Source organism: Megalops cyprinoides, chromosome 14 (assembly GCF_013368585.1).
Source record: "Megalops cyprinoides isolate fMegCyp1 chromosome 14, fMegCyp1.pri, whole genome shotgun sequence".
NCBI classification, from domain to species: domain Eukaryota; kingdom Metazoa; phylum Chordata; class Actinopteri; order Elopiformes; family Megalopidae; genus Megalops; species Megalops cyprinoides.
In genome coordinates, this window is record NC_050596.1 from 29,272,087 (window position 1) to 29,287,539 (window position 15,453).

Below are 15,453 nucleotides of genomic sequence, written 5' to 3' on the forward strand. Positions count from 1 at the left end.
GGCAAGACTGGGGGAGGGAGCAGAAAAGAGCACAGAGACAGTGATCACATTGTTCGATGTGGCAACGGAGCAGACGCACATCATGGAGGCCTAGCATTTCCAGAAAGCAGTGTGAAGTAGAATTTATAACAGAACTCTGGACCAAAAAACCCACGGGGTGATGAGATCAGAACTTTGGGGTGGGCTGTGGACTCGGTGACCCTGTCGATTAACACGTCCAACAAACTGCTGTAAAAATTGAAACTGATCTCCTATGACATCACAGGCAGGTGATGTCATACACTGGGTTTGTTCCGGGCACGCTCACCTCGCATGTGCAGGTGACTCTGCGTGGATGTGGCGCCTCCTGCTGGAGCTGGTACACTGCAACACAAAGCACAGTGTGAGGGGAACCCACCAAGGCAAACCTGCACTGAAACCTGTTACAAACGTTCACAAGGGGTAAAAAAAAAAACGAGCATCAGTACTTACAGTAGGACTTCCACACTGGTGGTCTGTATTCATCATTATCTGAGAAAAACATAAGACAACATTATGGCATTAGGGCGAGAAATGTAATGGGCTACACAATATTACTGAAAATATTAGCACATACATAGAACCATTTTAGAAGCAATTACTAAGCTCACAAGAAGAAGAAGCCTTTTTATTGTCATTGTACAATAAATACAACAAAACATTTGACAGAAAGAGAATTATTCTGTAAGGTACAACTGAATTACGATAAGAAAACCTGTCTATTGACTCTTGTTTGTAACAAAGTTCCAGTTCTTTCACGCTGCAGATAAGATCTTATCTTCTGGCAGAGCAAACTGACTCCATGGCTAAAACTGACTGTCCTGAGAAGGCTGTGAAGAGACTGCAAAATCGGCAGCCCGAGAACATCGGCTACGTATCGACCCCCCGGGGCTCAGAGCAGATCCTGACAGCCCAGACCGAGCAGGCCTGAAACAAAACAACCAGCTTCCTGCACAAACAGTCTCACAAGCACACACACATACTTCATTCACTGCCCAGGCAGAAGAGAGCAACGCTACCACTCCATCTTGTTGCTTCTCTTCTCATGAGTATGTCATATAGGCAAAAAGATCCTTTTTTTAACTACACTGAGCATTTATTCAAAGGGCTCAAAGGTTGAATTCTTCTCTAAATATGCATAAATACATAAAATGCCTAAGTTTCCCCACTGAGGATGAAATATAGAACGTGCAACTTCTTAAGACTGCCAATAGCTTTTTTGATAGTATTTCCTTCACGGCATTTAAAAGTCAAAGATTACAAAACCCCTTCAACTCTGAAGTGGGATTTAGTCTTTTCTGAAGCTACTGTTCAAGCAAACTGTGATTCATTTTCCATTTCTAAAGTACAAGTGCCCCCTAGTGGATCTCACACTCAACTACACTCTTTACCAATGTAGTTGAACTTAAAGCAAATAAAATATCCTGCCACCATTCAAAATTACTACATCAAACTTGGAAAAAAGCCATAACTAACAGACTTGTGCTTTGGCATATTTACTAATGTGTCACCAAACAAAGGAATATTGGCAATGAGACTGAATACACGCTGCTTGCCCTTTGGAGAGGCAATGATAATCAAGTTGTATTTATGGAATATCATTAAATTAGCTAATGCCTCTCTAATGTCTCTCTTTTTCTTGAAGAAAGTTAAACAGACACCCTACGAATCTGGAATGAGTGTCTCCCATGAGAAGCAGTCAGTTGGAGATGACTACAGTCAGTTTGAACTCACTGCAGATTGGTTTTTTTTTAGCACTGTTTTGACATAGGGTTTTCTGACTGATTCGTTGACGTCTGTAGCAATATCGACCAATTCACAGAAAAGCGTATGTAAATGCTGATGTCAAAAAAATTTTTGTCTAATGTATACATTCAATGCTTTAGAATGCAACTGGTAGAGAAAGGGAAATGGCACTTCTACTCAATGGCTATGTGAGTGACCAAACTGTAACAGGCAGGCAGTCTTTTCTCACCTAACAACTGAACAGTATTGAAAACAACCCTCTAAAACATCCTCTAACTCGTCAACATTATACTGTTTCTGATGCGTATTCTAAGGGGAAAAACTATGCCGAGTGACTGTAGCACTGCACAGACACTAGTACTTGTGGCCGAGGGCACTGCAAGTACGCACCAACACTGGATATCTCAGGAAAAGAGGAGCAGTTACGCTTAAGTAACAGGACGGCGCAGGAATTAGCCCATGTAACGACAGTAAAACAGTAAAAGGGAGAAGAGGTACTCTGGGGTGCTTGTGGTTTTCACAGGACCGTGAACAGGAAGGCTCTACTGAAATAGCTCCGAGTAAGCACTCCAAGAACAATGTGATCCAGAGGAGGAAGACCCCACAACACTTCAACCTGACCTCTCCGAGCACGCCGCAGACTCCAGATTCGCTTCACATCGCTCCGCCGAAACCGCCTCCCTTACAGAGACGTGCATGACTCAAAGCAGGATGAGAGCTTCCTCAAACTTCTCAGTCATCGTCGACTGGCCTTCCCATCACACATTCTCAAGGCTGTAACTCCTTCATGAATCAACCAGTGTGTGTGTGTTGGTACAACAGACAGTCAGCGTGTTAAAACAGCGACCCCCACGTTGACTAACCACAACATACCACACGCTGTGCGTAACGTTTTTGGTGTTAACTTGTTCACAAATTTGAGCCTGCTTCTTCTTCACATTTCTTAAATAGGCTATTTCTACATGGCTGCATGATGACAGACAGGATTAGAAATCATGCTACCCAATGAAAACACAACCAATACATCTGAGAAGTCTGGATTTTACATTTACAAATTTTCAACTCTCACAGCATCATGCACAGAAAACCAGATTAAAACACCACATAAATCTAACTCAGCTCCAACAGCAAGTTGAACGCTCCTTGGAGATGCACGAGCATTTTCTCTTCCAAGCTGCACCCATGCATATCACAGCGACCCGGACCGAGACAAATTATTTATAGGGGTACTCTGACCTTTCAACAGAGACAACACAACACAGCACAGAGTGACAAACAGAAAACTGCAGAGACCCCCCCCCCCCCCCCCCCCCCCCACAAACCCAACATCTTAAAACAGCCGCGGATGAGAGATGTCCATTTATAACCCTCGGGCAAAAACGCACCGCACTATTTCAAAAGTGGCGAGTTCTGACAGACAGCGGACCGAGGAGGGGATGTAAACATCTGATACTATTGTCAGTAGTGCGCAGTATTTCCTGCCTCATCCCCGCAGCCCCACAGAACACTATCCTAACTTCCCCTTTAGAACACTATGCACCCCCCACCCCCCCCTATCCCCAGTCAGTTGTGAGCCCTTCCTATGATTCAGCATCTGTCTAAAACATTGGCACAAAATGGCTGCTCTTCTCTCAAGTAGTCCTGAGATCAGAGCTAACAAGGGAAGGGAGTGGTGACTACAATTTTTCCTTCATCATCACTTAAGAATTTCCTCCTGCGCACTCTCCCTCTACAGGTGTAGAACACCTCCGCGGAGGTAGCGTTTTGTCAGTGAGTACGGTTCCGACCGTCCGCCACTGATAACAGGACAGCCCTTCAGATTTCCCCTATTCCCTGAAATGTCTTCAGTCACATCATGACGCATCTGTGTTCATTCAACAGCCCCACTGACACTGTCAGTCTTGTTTGTCCATACATCCTTGTGATGCGTTTCAAAGTGTGAATGAGGACATGCAAAGTATGTACAAATTGGCTTTCATCTGTAATCCTTCGATGAGGAAGTTAATCATGAAATGTTTGTCATTCTAGAGAATACAGCAGCCCTGAAATACCTGAAATGCCACTACCCAAGAAACTTCCTTGTACTACACAAGTATACATACGTGCTCACTCACACACACACGCACACACACTTCCTTCTAACATTCCATAGGCTAAATCACCAATATATATATATATATATATATCATTCAATTTCTCTCTGTGAGCACTTTTCACTTGGCCACCACAGTTGCTGTTGTGAGTTAGCTAGGTATCTGGCCGACTTAAAATAAGTTACCATTGTCTTACCTGCCTAAAACACAACAAACAATGACATTTGTTATTCTAGGGTTCATAACATTTATGTTTAACGTGGATAAAATTGTCAGCTATGGAGCGTAAGAACCGGGAACAACATCAAACTGGTTTCTGTGCGTTGGGCAAAGCGCAAGCAGTGTCTCGCGCCCATATGGAAATCGCCCGAAGCGAGGCAGCTCCGCACGCGCCGCGGTCCTGCAGCCCAGGCTGGATATAACTGCACAGCACAATCCTAACGGCTTTCCATCTGACAAACCCAAAGCCGCCGTGATGCACTGCGTTAAGATCGCTCACAAGAAATTAAACATCTCGTTTTACACTACACGGATGAATAATGAGTAACTTACCAAACACATTTAAAGCCATTTTATGTGTTATTCCGAAGGACAAAAGCCTATAAGCTAGTGCACAGGCATGGATAACTTCCCAGCCTCTCGTCCTTCAGTTTGTCTTGGCGAGGATATCTGGAATTTTAAACAAACACGCGAAAGTGTGAAAACATCTGCGACGCAAGAAGTGCATTGTTATGAAGTAGCTAACTAGCTAGCTAGCGAGCCAGCAAACACTGCAGCTAGACGAGCTAAGTAGCTACTCCTAACGTTTACAAGCATCACGCTAACAGCAAACACTCGCAGTAACGTCAGCTAGAGAGCCGAAAACAAGAGACATGACAGCACAGAAAACGGCAGTTCTGCAAACTACGAGATCAACAGGATACAGACCTTGGATGAGCGTCTGCCACCAGTTTGCAGTAATGTATGCAATACTGTAGCCAGCTAGCAAAGCGACTCACTTATACCGCATCTATCGGGGTTGAAGACGCCATCTTGTATTACCACATGACCACCAGCAGCCTCTTCTCCTCCGGGGACTGCAGGCTTTCCAGGGCTTGTTACCATGGATACGGCAGCATTCCTTTTTGGTAAATCGACAATGACAACTGTGGATGTGGCGGAGCAAAGTGACACTTGTGCGTTAAACCCGTATTGAAAGAAACTTAAGTCTTGCGCGTGTTTTTCAAGTATAGAGCCAAAGTTTAAGTCCAATTAAGGACCTTGCCCAAGCGTACAGCAGCAGTGTCCCAGTCGGTAGTCAAACCAGCAACCTCTGTCGTTACAAGCCCTGCTCCTTACCACTACAACACACCGCTGCTCAATATAAACACCGAATCTCGATAAAGGTGAACGATCTTAGTTCTAATTGTCCAGTTTATCTGACTCTCATTTTTCCCCCGGTGTTAATGGCACGCATCCAAAGTCGACAGACTCCTTCAGGACATGCATAATGCAAGCAGGAAACAATAACAATAGCTGTACTATTTGACTGACCAATCTCTAACTTGCAGTACTTTCTTACCTAACAACTTAATCAGTGTGCCAAGATTTAAAACAATGCACATCCTTTCACTTTATCAATTTATCATTCGGCATTACACTCTCTGTCCGACCTATATTCAAAAATATGTCAACTGACTGTGAACAGACGTTACACAGACACTCAGATTTATGATTTCAACGCGTGGGGCAGGAGTTTGCATTGTGTGACAGGTCTCCCTTTCTGTGTTTCATATACACACATTATCCATACATTATCCATAAAGATAGTTCATACATCATGTGAGCCTATGCCAGATGTTGGTTTGTCATGGGATTTTCCTGCAAAGCAATTGATTCAGTTTCAGACTTTTACAATGGCTTTTTGTCTTTGTTTTGGCTCTGTTAGAACAATGCAAGATACTGTGAGAGGAGAACAGTAAGAAGTCCAGTATTGTGTAATTCAGTAGTAAGTATCTGTGCGAATGAATGAAAGGGAAAATACATATAATGCAGTGTGTGATGCGCCACTTGTTAAAGACCTTATTGTTTAGGACCTTATTGTGTCATATATTGTAACCCTTTGTATTATATTGTTGGTTGGCTTTGTTACATAAACCATTGTACACAAGTATAATGCACAAGTAGCAGTTTAAAGATGAAGATGAAAAGAGCCTTATTGAGTCTTGACACATAACACACAGACCTTTTGTGGGCCAGGGTCATGGCAAGGAAGCATAAATGTAAAGGAAAAATAGCAATTATTTCTACAGGTTGATCAAGATTGTGAAATAAAATAAGTCTACTACTAAGTCTCTTGAACTGAACTACAGAACTAACAAGCTCAATCAATAACACACAGATCACTACTTCCATGTCCAGTTAAAGGAGAGCAGTTTTAATCCTGTCACACTCTGAAAATAAGAGCATAACAAGGAACATCATCCATTCACAGTAAAGACCAATAGCAGTGATCTAAAAATCCTCACACATAACTGCGTTATACTGAAAAGCCCAAAACTAATCTATTGTCATTCCTTGGACCATGGGCCAATTCCAATAATAACTAGAGGAATAAATGATGAACCGAACCCTTCCAAGAGTGGAGGCTGGGCTGTTACAATATTATTTGTGTCCATGTGCTTAATTTCACAGCTTCACAAGTTTACAGCATTAAAGGATGTAGGTGATATTCTCTGAGCAGAAAGTGGTTATGAAGGTCAAACTGCTCAACAGTTAGAAAATGAGCCGTGTGATACGATAACAAATAGGCCCAATTAATGTGTCTGTTTTTTAGAAAGGCAGTGATATTTGTTTACAAGGGTTAGGAGGAAAATGTCTGTAGAAGAAAAAAAAAAAGCACCAAAGAAACAGGAAATGCCCCATTCAGTGTCCTCTCTCTTCCTGTGTCCAACAGGGTAAGCCAGGTTTCCAGTTATTCTGTATAGGAACTTCAATCATAGCACAGCCCTGGAAGACACTGAAAATGGTATGCATTCTGACCATTTATTTTCTTTCAGTTTTTCTTCATAAAATGACGTCTTCGTGCCCTGAGTTTTGTAGATGCAGCGATATGGAAATACACTGCTCAGATCTCAGGCTGCTCAGCGCACCCCATGTTCACGGACGGCATTCGTCAGCAAAACACCTGAGTCTGGCAGGTAACCTCATCAACTCCGTTGCACCTTCTGATTTCGCGTTTTATCCAGGCTTGAGAAGTTTAGATCTTCAAAACAACTCAATCAGTAGCCTCCCTCATGGGTTATTCAGCGGTCTGAATGACCTGGAGGAACTTCACATGGGAAATAACCGCATCACCTCACTAATTAGGGAGAGTTTTGTCGGGCTGACAAAGTTACTGTCTTTGGATCTCAGTGAAAACAGGTTGCACAAAGTGGAGATAGGTGCTTTTGGAGGACTGGTGCACCTTACAAAGCTGAGACTCAGTGGAAATGCTGTCAGTGCTTTACCTGGTGGTTTGTTTGCTGGTCTAAAATCACTAAAGGTCTTACATCTGGAAAAAAATCAGATTGTGTCACTATCCAGAACTGCGTTTAAGGGACTTGGAAATCTGCGTATGCTTTATCTCTCCAGAAACAATTTGTCAAGTTTTCCACCCAATGTTTTCAGCCCTCTGGCATCTCTCACAGACCTCAGTCTCAGCGACAATTTCATTACGTCAATCAGACCTGCACACCTCACGCCACTTACAGAAATCCAAACACTAACTTTGAGCAATAACATACTGTCCCAGATTAACCCAGACACGTTCAGAGGACTAATCAAACTGAAAGTGCTGAAACTTAACGTAAATCTGATTTCAAAACTAGAGAAGCACACATTCAGCCACTGTGTTTACATTACAGAGCTCGACCTTAGCCACAATTTAATCTCAATGCTGGATGAATCTGTGTTCGAAGATTTATCAGACCTGAGGGTTTTGAACCTAAGCAACAACAGACTATCTCACCTGAGCCCACGGGTGTTTCAAAGCAGTGCTCAGCTCTCATTCGTAGACCTGGACAACAATCCCTGGAGCTGTGACTGCAGGTTACTCAGTCTGAAAGGGTGGCTAGTTTCTCCTACAAACAGAATTCTCACTGTTTTTGTGAAGTGTGCTAAGCCTGAAACCCTTAAAGGCAAACACCTGGAGTCGCTGAGCATCGAACTGATACGAAACACTGATGTTGTGTGTGGAGGGACAGTGGTCTCTGAAAAATCTGGTATGAATAGCTCCTCCAACATGTTGGTGTTGGAACGAGGAGCCCTTGAAAGTGGGGAGAGTCGCGCCCCCAGCAGGGCGGACACAGTAGTTTTTGTCGCCGTGGTAAAAAATGCACACAAACGTGACGTTGTCACAATACCATCAACCCTCCACCCAACAAATATACCACTGGCTTCTGGACAGGAGACCCCAGTAATGTCTTTGGAGAAAACCACACTCTCCACCAGGGGAGCTCAGACCAAGGACTTGACAGGTAACGATGCTTGTTCTTATAATCAGCTCATCATCAACGTTTCTGCCAGCACGGTCACATCCAGCACAGCTCGAATCCAGTGGAGTTTGGCCAAAACCAGCACCCCGGACGTGTACTTCAGGGTCATGTACGACCAGTTCGACACAAAGACCAGGTTCAGCCGTTTCGTGAACGTCAAACGGGGCACGGTCTGTGAGCTCTGCGACCTGCGGGCCTCCACGGCGTACTTCGTGTGCGTGGAGAGCGTGGTCGGCGAGCGGGTGTGCCCCGTGGCACCGCGGGACCTGTGCGTCGGCGTCGTCACCAAGGCGGAGAGGGCGTCGGCCCCCGACCCGCAGACCCTGCTCCTGTACCTCGGCGGGGCGAACGCCGTGGCGGTGGCCGCAGTCCTGGCCCTGCTCGTCTGTGCCCTCGCGGCGTGGAGGCGGAGGAGGAGGCCCGCGGACGCCGTGAGCCTGATGTACTCCCGCAGTGCGCGGGAATCCTGCGCTGTGTGCGTGGGGCTGCCTCTCTCCGACCGCCTTTCTGGCGTCCACACCAGCAGCTCCCAGACCGGCACCTACCAGCCCAACGACATCGACGCTATCGACCTGCCACCTGCACACTGACTGCATAACTCCAGTATAGCACAGTGATAGGGAGCAGGGCTTATAACCGGAAGGTTGCTGGTTCAAATCCCTGCTGGGGCACTGCTATTGTACCCAAGGTGCAATGTTCTGCCATACCCAAGTGCTTAACCTTGAGCTGCCTCAGTAAATCTCCAGCTGTATAAATGGATAGCATGTAAAAATTGTAACCTATGGATGTTGCTCTGGATAAGAGCGTCTGCTAAATGGCAATAATGTAATGTGGATTTTTATACACAGCTCTGTTTTAGCAACGTGGCACTCAAGTTAGGTTACATACCGCAAGAGCAATCACTGCAAATGTACACACTGCTGACTGCCACATTTTTTCTATTGTGTCTGGGGCATGTGATTTTTATTGGCTTCCGGCAGTCTCTGCAGTAAATTTAGGGGAGCAGTGTGGCACTGTGGCAAGGAGGAGAGCTGATAACCCAAATGGCTTCTGGTTCATCTCCACAGCTGAATAAAAGGATGACGTGTATGGGTGAAATCTTGATATGTTCTTGATTACAGTATCCACAAAGCAAATGTACATGTACATGCTCAGTAAAGGTACTCAACTTTTTCTGTGTTTTTAGATTTCAGGTGGTTTCTGAGAACAATGCATTCACACATGCAAAGCAGAATGTATGGTCAGCACTTGCCGCAAGCAGTGATTTAATATGGTTTTGGCTGCGATCAGGGATCAAAAGTGAATTTCTGTGATTAACCACAAGATGGCAGTGCACCCCAAAAGAAAATGAGTCTTGTCCAACTGTAAAAACCAAGCAGCTCTGTTCAGTATGATGTGTAGTCAAGAACTCATGGTTCCTTATTCAAACAGAGGTAAACCAAAAAAAACGTGCTGATATACAGGAAATAGATGCACAGTCTGTAAAATAAATTACAATGAGTCAACACTTTAAAGGGATATTAAAAGATTTATTACAATGTATTGAGTCAAGTCATACTTTATACATAACTTTCACAAGTTACAAGTTTACTGCCAACACAATAGTAGCACGCCCTTTTAATGGAGGTAAACTGACAGGACCTATGAACCTATGATCAGCTCATGAACCTAAGATCACCTGGCAACCACTCAAGGTGACACAGATATGTTCAATGGTACTTCGTAAACTGAGATACTGTTTAAATATCGGTCTAATTCTCTCAGAGAATTTACTCATGCAAACAGCACAAAACAGTGACCGCACAAACGACAGGATTTAGGAGAAAAGGTTTTCAATGAAGATGCAAGAATAAAAATGCTGTATTGTCTCAGAAAAACTACACAGTAGTAAGCCAGTACATTTTAAGAGGAAAGGCGAATAGATTCAAAATGACAATGCTGTGATTTGGAATCTATAATTAACGGTCGCTGTTCTCCTTAGTAGCTGAAGTAACCAGTAACAGTAATACAGTTTTACAAAATGTTCTTAACTTTGCTGAGCAGCATGTTTTTCTGTGTTCACATTACTAAGGTTTCTAAGATATAAAATATGACATATCTGTACAATCCAGAGGTCTTGGGGGTATTGTCATTGTCTCTTTTTTTGCTGATAAAAGAATAAAGCTTATTACTGGGCCTCTGATACACCATTAAAAGAATTATTAAGGAATTATTAAATGATTACAGACAGTATTAAAGATGCACACGTTATCTGAAAAGTTCATACACAATGTATCGTTAACGATGCCATTTACAGTTCTTACTAAAATGTTGTATTTCCTTCTAAAAAATAATGTAAAACAAAGCGAAACAATATTTGAGTCAGAAAAGAACGTCCCTGTTCAAATAAATAACGGACACCGAGACCTTCAGGATGCGGGACACAGGATTTGGACGATTGTTCTCTAATCCCGACAACACAAGTCCAGGCCTGTGAGTAATTTCACAAGACACGTTCAGCACACGTGGCTTTAGTAAACATAGCAGATCGCACATTGCACAAACACTGCAGACGCGCCTGTACGACAGAAAAACAGCAGGAGTTACCGTAAACCTACAATCACTGTATCCTGTATCCACCGCACCAGCCAGACTACACATGGAATGTCAAGTCTAAACACTGTACTAGAGTTATGAGTGATCAGGCTAAGGCTATTTCACAACTGGTGCAACAGTCAACATTCAGCCCACACTGTGCTACTGTCAAAAGTAGCAAAACCACTCACACACACATAACATTACTTCTAGAAATGAGTAACTTCCACCTGAACTCATTTCAACCACTGAACCATTGTTATGAGACAGTCAAATATACCTGTAAAAGCTGCCAAATTAACCTGTAAACAACCTAACGCAATCCAAGAACAAAATGCCTTCCCTCCTCTTGTGCAAAATAGAAGCCGCTGTTTCCTCACGCCCCCTGCTTCCAGACAGTGCTTACACAGGATTGGAAAAACAGAAGCTTCATAAAGTGAACCATAAACACTTTGGCAAGAAGGTCTCATAATAAAAGCACTTACTCATCCTAAAATGACCCCATACATAATTCAATGATTTCCCAGCTAAAAACTTGGAAATATGTCAGTTATTAAATAAATACAGTACACATCAAGACATGAAGAGAAAAGACTGTCTCAGTTCTCAAATTGTCAGGAGATTTCCTTCTCTTGCATGTCCACTCACCAAAAACGAATGAACAAAAAAGAAAAAAAATGAACAAACCATTGAAAATAAATAATAACAAGAAATTCCAATCACATCAGAAATACAGCCACGTCCCAAACGGGGAAGAGTTGAGTGTTTCATCTCCCCCCTGTTGGTGGTGTTGCTGGGGACAGCGTGACCCCCAACCCCCCAAAGCCTCTGGGGATCAGCTTCCTGGGGGTGTGTCTGTAGGTGGGGCCTCCTCTGGGGCAGGGGTGGGCGGAGTCGCGGAGGAGGAGCTGACCCCGTTGGAGGTGCTGACCGAGCTGTGCTGGATGGCCTCGGCCTGGGGGCTGCTGGGAGCTGACACGCCCTCACAGCTTTCCTCCTGCAGCACACCTGCAAAAACAGAGATGGAGGAGGGTCACCGGTGCTCACACGGGAAATTTAACAAACCCGCCAAAGTCATCTCACCCACACATACAACAGAGATGCTCCTCCAAATGAGTGTTAACCCCACATACTGTCTAGTCTGTCAAGTAACTTGGCCCTCTTCTTCATCTCTTCAGCTTGTAAAGTGGTCTGTAATAAATTACTGCGCTTGTAACAGATTAACTATTATTGATCTTAGCGTCCCTTCCAAGATGAGTCTGGGTCTGCCTGCTCTGAATTCAGCAGAGGACCAGGCTATAGCGTGGCTCAAGGGATTTGCCTTCACCAAATAACCAGCACTTGACCCATCAACAGGCACACAAGCCATAGCATCTACCCCTCCCACTCCAGCCCTTCTCTCTTCAGTGAGAGCACCAATCCAAGTGTTCCAGAGGGTGTTCAGCACTGACATGGATTTTTTTTTTTTGTACTGGTATATATCGACTTGTGAGACACCCATTTCTTGTATGTTACACTTTACACTTCACACAATGCTGGCTCGCACGACTGGGTTTCGCACGACTGGGTTTCCACCACAGCAGTTGTGTACAGACACCAGACGGCAGTTGAGTGCTGGAGTCCACGTGCTCTCCATGTGTCACGGCCCTTCACCCGCTGCACGCCGACACAAACGCGTGCCCTGCAACTGGCGTCCGACGCATGCTTCAAAATAAGAACCCCTCAAAATCAAAGCCATTATCATTTCACACACACAGTACCAGCAACATGTTTGACTCCCTGTTAACAACTGAATTTAAAGACGTACTGAAAACCAACAGCGCAGGCCTGGTGCGTGTGTGTATGTGTGTATGAGTGTGTGTGTTTGTGACTGTGTGTGTGTTTGTGTGTGTGTGCGTGTATTTTTTTTTTATCACATCGGCTGTTTTACAACCCTTAATTAAAGTTACAATGTCAATTTAAACCAACATCATAAGGCTACATTACATTCTTTGGCAGCAGAAGCACTTCACTATCCCTCATTGTATTTCCATTTGTTTTTTGTTACCTTGCCAACTACTGCGGCGACAGATGATTACAGCACCTGATCTTAATGATGCCCGCACTGGAGAATATGCAAGACTTGGAGCCGAAATGCCACCAGCTGTTAGGCAGTTGCATTGAATTAATTGGATCCTGATGAAAAAAAAAACCCTCTATAATGTACTGACTCATAAAGGAATACAGACCACCAGGATAATTAATACCGCTAATGATAAAAAGTCATTTGAAATGGCACTTGGTAATTAATGATTGGGCTTGGTATTTGAGAATGTGAGATGCGGAGCGTTTTTTTTTTTTAATGTAGGTTGCAATAAAATCTCGTTTCAAAGGGCCCTTCTGCGTGCGGTGTTTCCCAAAGCGTTCCTCGCTGACGGGGTTCTGATCGAGTGATTTAGCATCGGAGTGCTGTGAATTATCCAGCCGTTTGTCCCCGCCTAGGGTGGGTCCGGGCGTAAATCAGGCCTGCTTCTCTGCTCCGCGCTTCTAACGTGTCCTAATTACCCGCGCCGTTCTGCGCGAGGGAGGACGGTGCGAGTGGGGGGGGGGGTATTATCATATGCAAGTTTGCGCACTCCCATGGCACACCTTCTCGCTTTTTTTTTTGGGTATTAATTTCTGAGCTGGTTTTCTCCGCAAGCAGATGGAGGCCTGGGCGTGCCAAGTGGAAGCGTGGCCCTGCTTGTTTGCGGGGCAGGCTGGGTAATTTCCTCCCACCTGTCACAGCTACGTCTCAGCTGGATGATAAAGTGTGTTAACAGACAGGCTGGTGGAGCTCGTGGGCCCCCCCGGGCCCCCCCCCCCCCTCCTGGCCGGGTAGCTTTGCTGGAGTCGAGGACCCCCCCCACATCAAAGGCCCCCGCAGCCAGAGAGGAAAGAGAAGCAGGCCTTGGAACTCGAAGTCTGACTCAGAGATTCCCCTTGTCCACTGGCGAGAGGCGATTAACCTGCTCTTAGTGTGCCTGTTTGTTCACGAACCAAACTGCAGATCGAAACTCAAACTTCACAGAGAAGAAAGCGAACACAACTCAACGGTCTGTTCTTCATAAAGACCCGAGCCCATCCTTCACGGACGCCTAAGACGGGGAAGGAAAAAAAAAAAAAGAAAATCAAATGGACGCACAAACAAAGTGAAGTATGGCCCAATTGGATCTCAAGCACTTCCGAAAACAACTGAGCTGCCATCAAACGAGCCGTACGCGTGACAGCGCAATCCGGCGTGGAAGCCATCAGTCCCGGAGCACGCGCCAGACGTGTCACTTCTGCGCTTAACAATAGGCATATATAATGAACAGAGCGGCTCTCGCAGGGAGAGAGCCATGGGCTTGTCAAGCTCCCAGCCGTAATGGGCTAATTTTGGAAGCAATCATTGTCAATACAAGTCACCGGCGGACCCTCCGAAAAGCGGGGGACTTGGCGGCGGGACGGGCGGCGGGCCGCGTCGCCTCGCCGATCGGCCAATCAAAGGGGGGTGCCGAAGCTGCGGGTGCAAAGCTGAGCCGACAAAATCAATATTCTGAGTGCGGCCCGGCAACAGGGGGGGTGGGACGCGCCCGCCGCGGAGAGAGAGAGAGAGAGAGAGGGAAAAGTACGGCTCTTAGAAAAGTGCTTACAGGGCTGCTTTCAGCCCGGCAGCCGTTAGGTTTTACAGCGAGCACCTGAGGAACCGTAACGCGGGCGGCACGCCCCCCCCTCCCCCATCCCCCGCGCTCCACTGACAGTGGGCAAATTGAAATGAAGTGGCTGCATATGGAGGAACACAATCCACAGATTTGCGGATTTCACAACATCGTTAAACGGCAATGGCGAAAGACACGGGGCTGTAGGCCGCATATGCCCTCTGCCTGCGTTCGCGGGCGGGGGGGGGGGGGGGCTGCGTGCTCTCCGCTCGGAGGGTGGGGGAGGGCGGGGGCAGCAGCTGCGTGGGGGTCTGCAGAAATGACCCAAAAGCAGGCCTTACAAGTGTCAGCACCACCGAGCTCTGGATGGGAGAGGACAGAGCGCTGACAGAGGTCTCCCCGGCAACCGCAGCCGGGTGCACGATGGGGGCAGTGTGCGCTAAAGCCGCGGAGGAATTCACGTCAGGTAAAACAGAGCGTAACGAGGCAGCTCCGCGCGTCCGCGTCTGCTGTAGCCGCATCCATCCCGATGATCCACCTGCCCTGTTTTCTTCCGCTCTTTCTGACGAGTGAAACCTGCTTCAGCAAACCTGTCTGTCAACATTTACCCCGAAGGTGGGTGAGAAGCGATAACATCTACACATCAAACACTGACTGATCTATACAGCAGTTACATATCTACACATCTAACAGTGAATTATCTACACACCCAACAGTGTGTCTACATATCAAACAATGACATCTACACATCAAACAGTGAGACAGTGGCACACCTACATGTCCAATATCTGCACATCAAACAGTGACATCTACACGTAAAACAGTGAGACAGTGACACACCTACATGTC

At 45.6% G+C, this 15,453-nt stretch overlaps 1 protein-coding gene across 1 annotated transcript in view; it reads right to left on the minus strand.

Annotated features, from left to right (window-relative positions):
• The window catches only part of chn1 (chimerin 1), a 42,327-nt gene extending 37,449 nt beyond the window's left edge, over window positions 1–4,878 (minus strand). The window contains exons 1-4 of the mRNA XM_036545327.1: window positions 4,785–4,878; window positions 4,410–4,526; window positions 472–510; window positions 308–363 (exon numbers count right to left, since the gene is read on the minus strand). Of these exons, the coding sequence (XP_036401220.1) occupies window positions 308–363; window positions 472–510; window positions 4,410–4,428 (114 nt within the window). The 5' untranslated portion in view covers window positions 4,429–4,526; window positions 4,785–4,878. The remainder of the gene's footprint in view (window positions 1–307; window positions 364–471; window positions 511–4,409; window positions 4,527–4,784) is intronic.
• Between the last annotated feature and the right edge of the window lie 10,575 nt (window positions 4,879–15,453).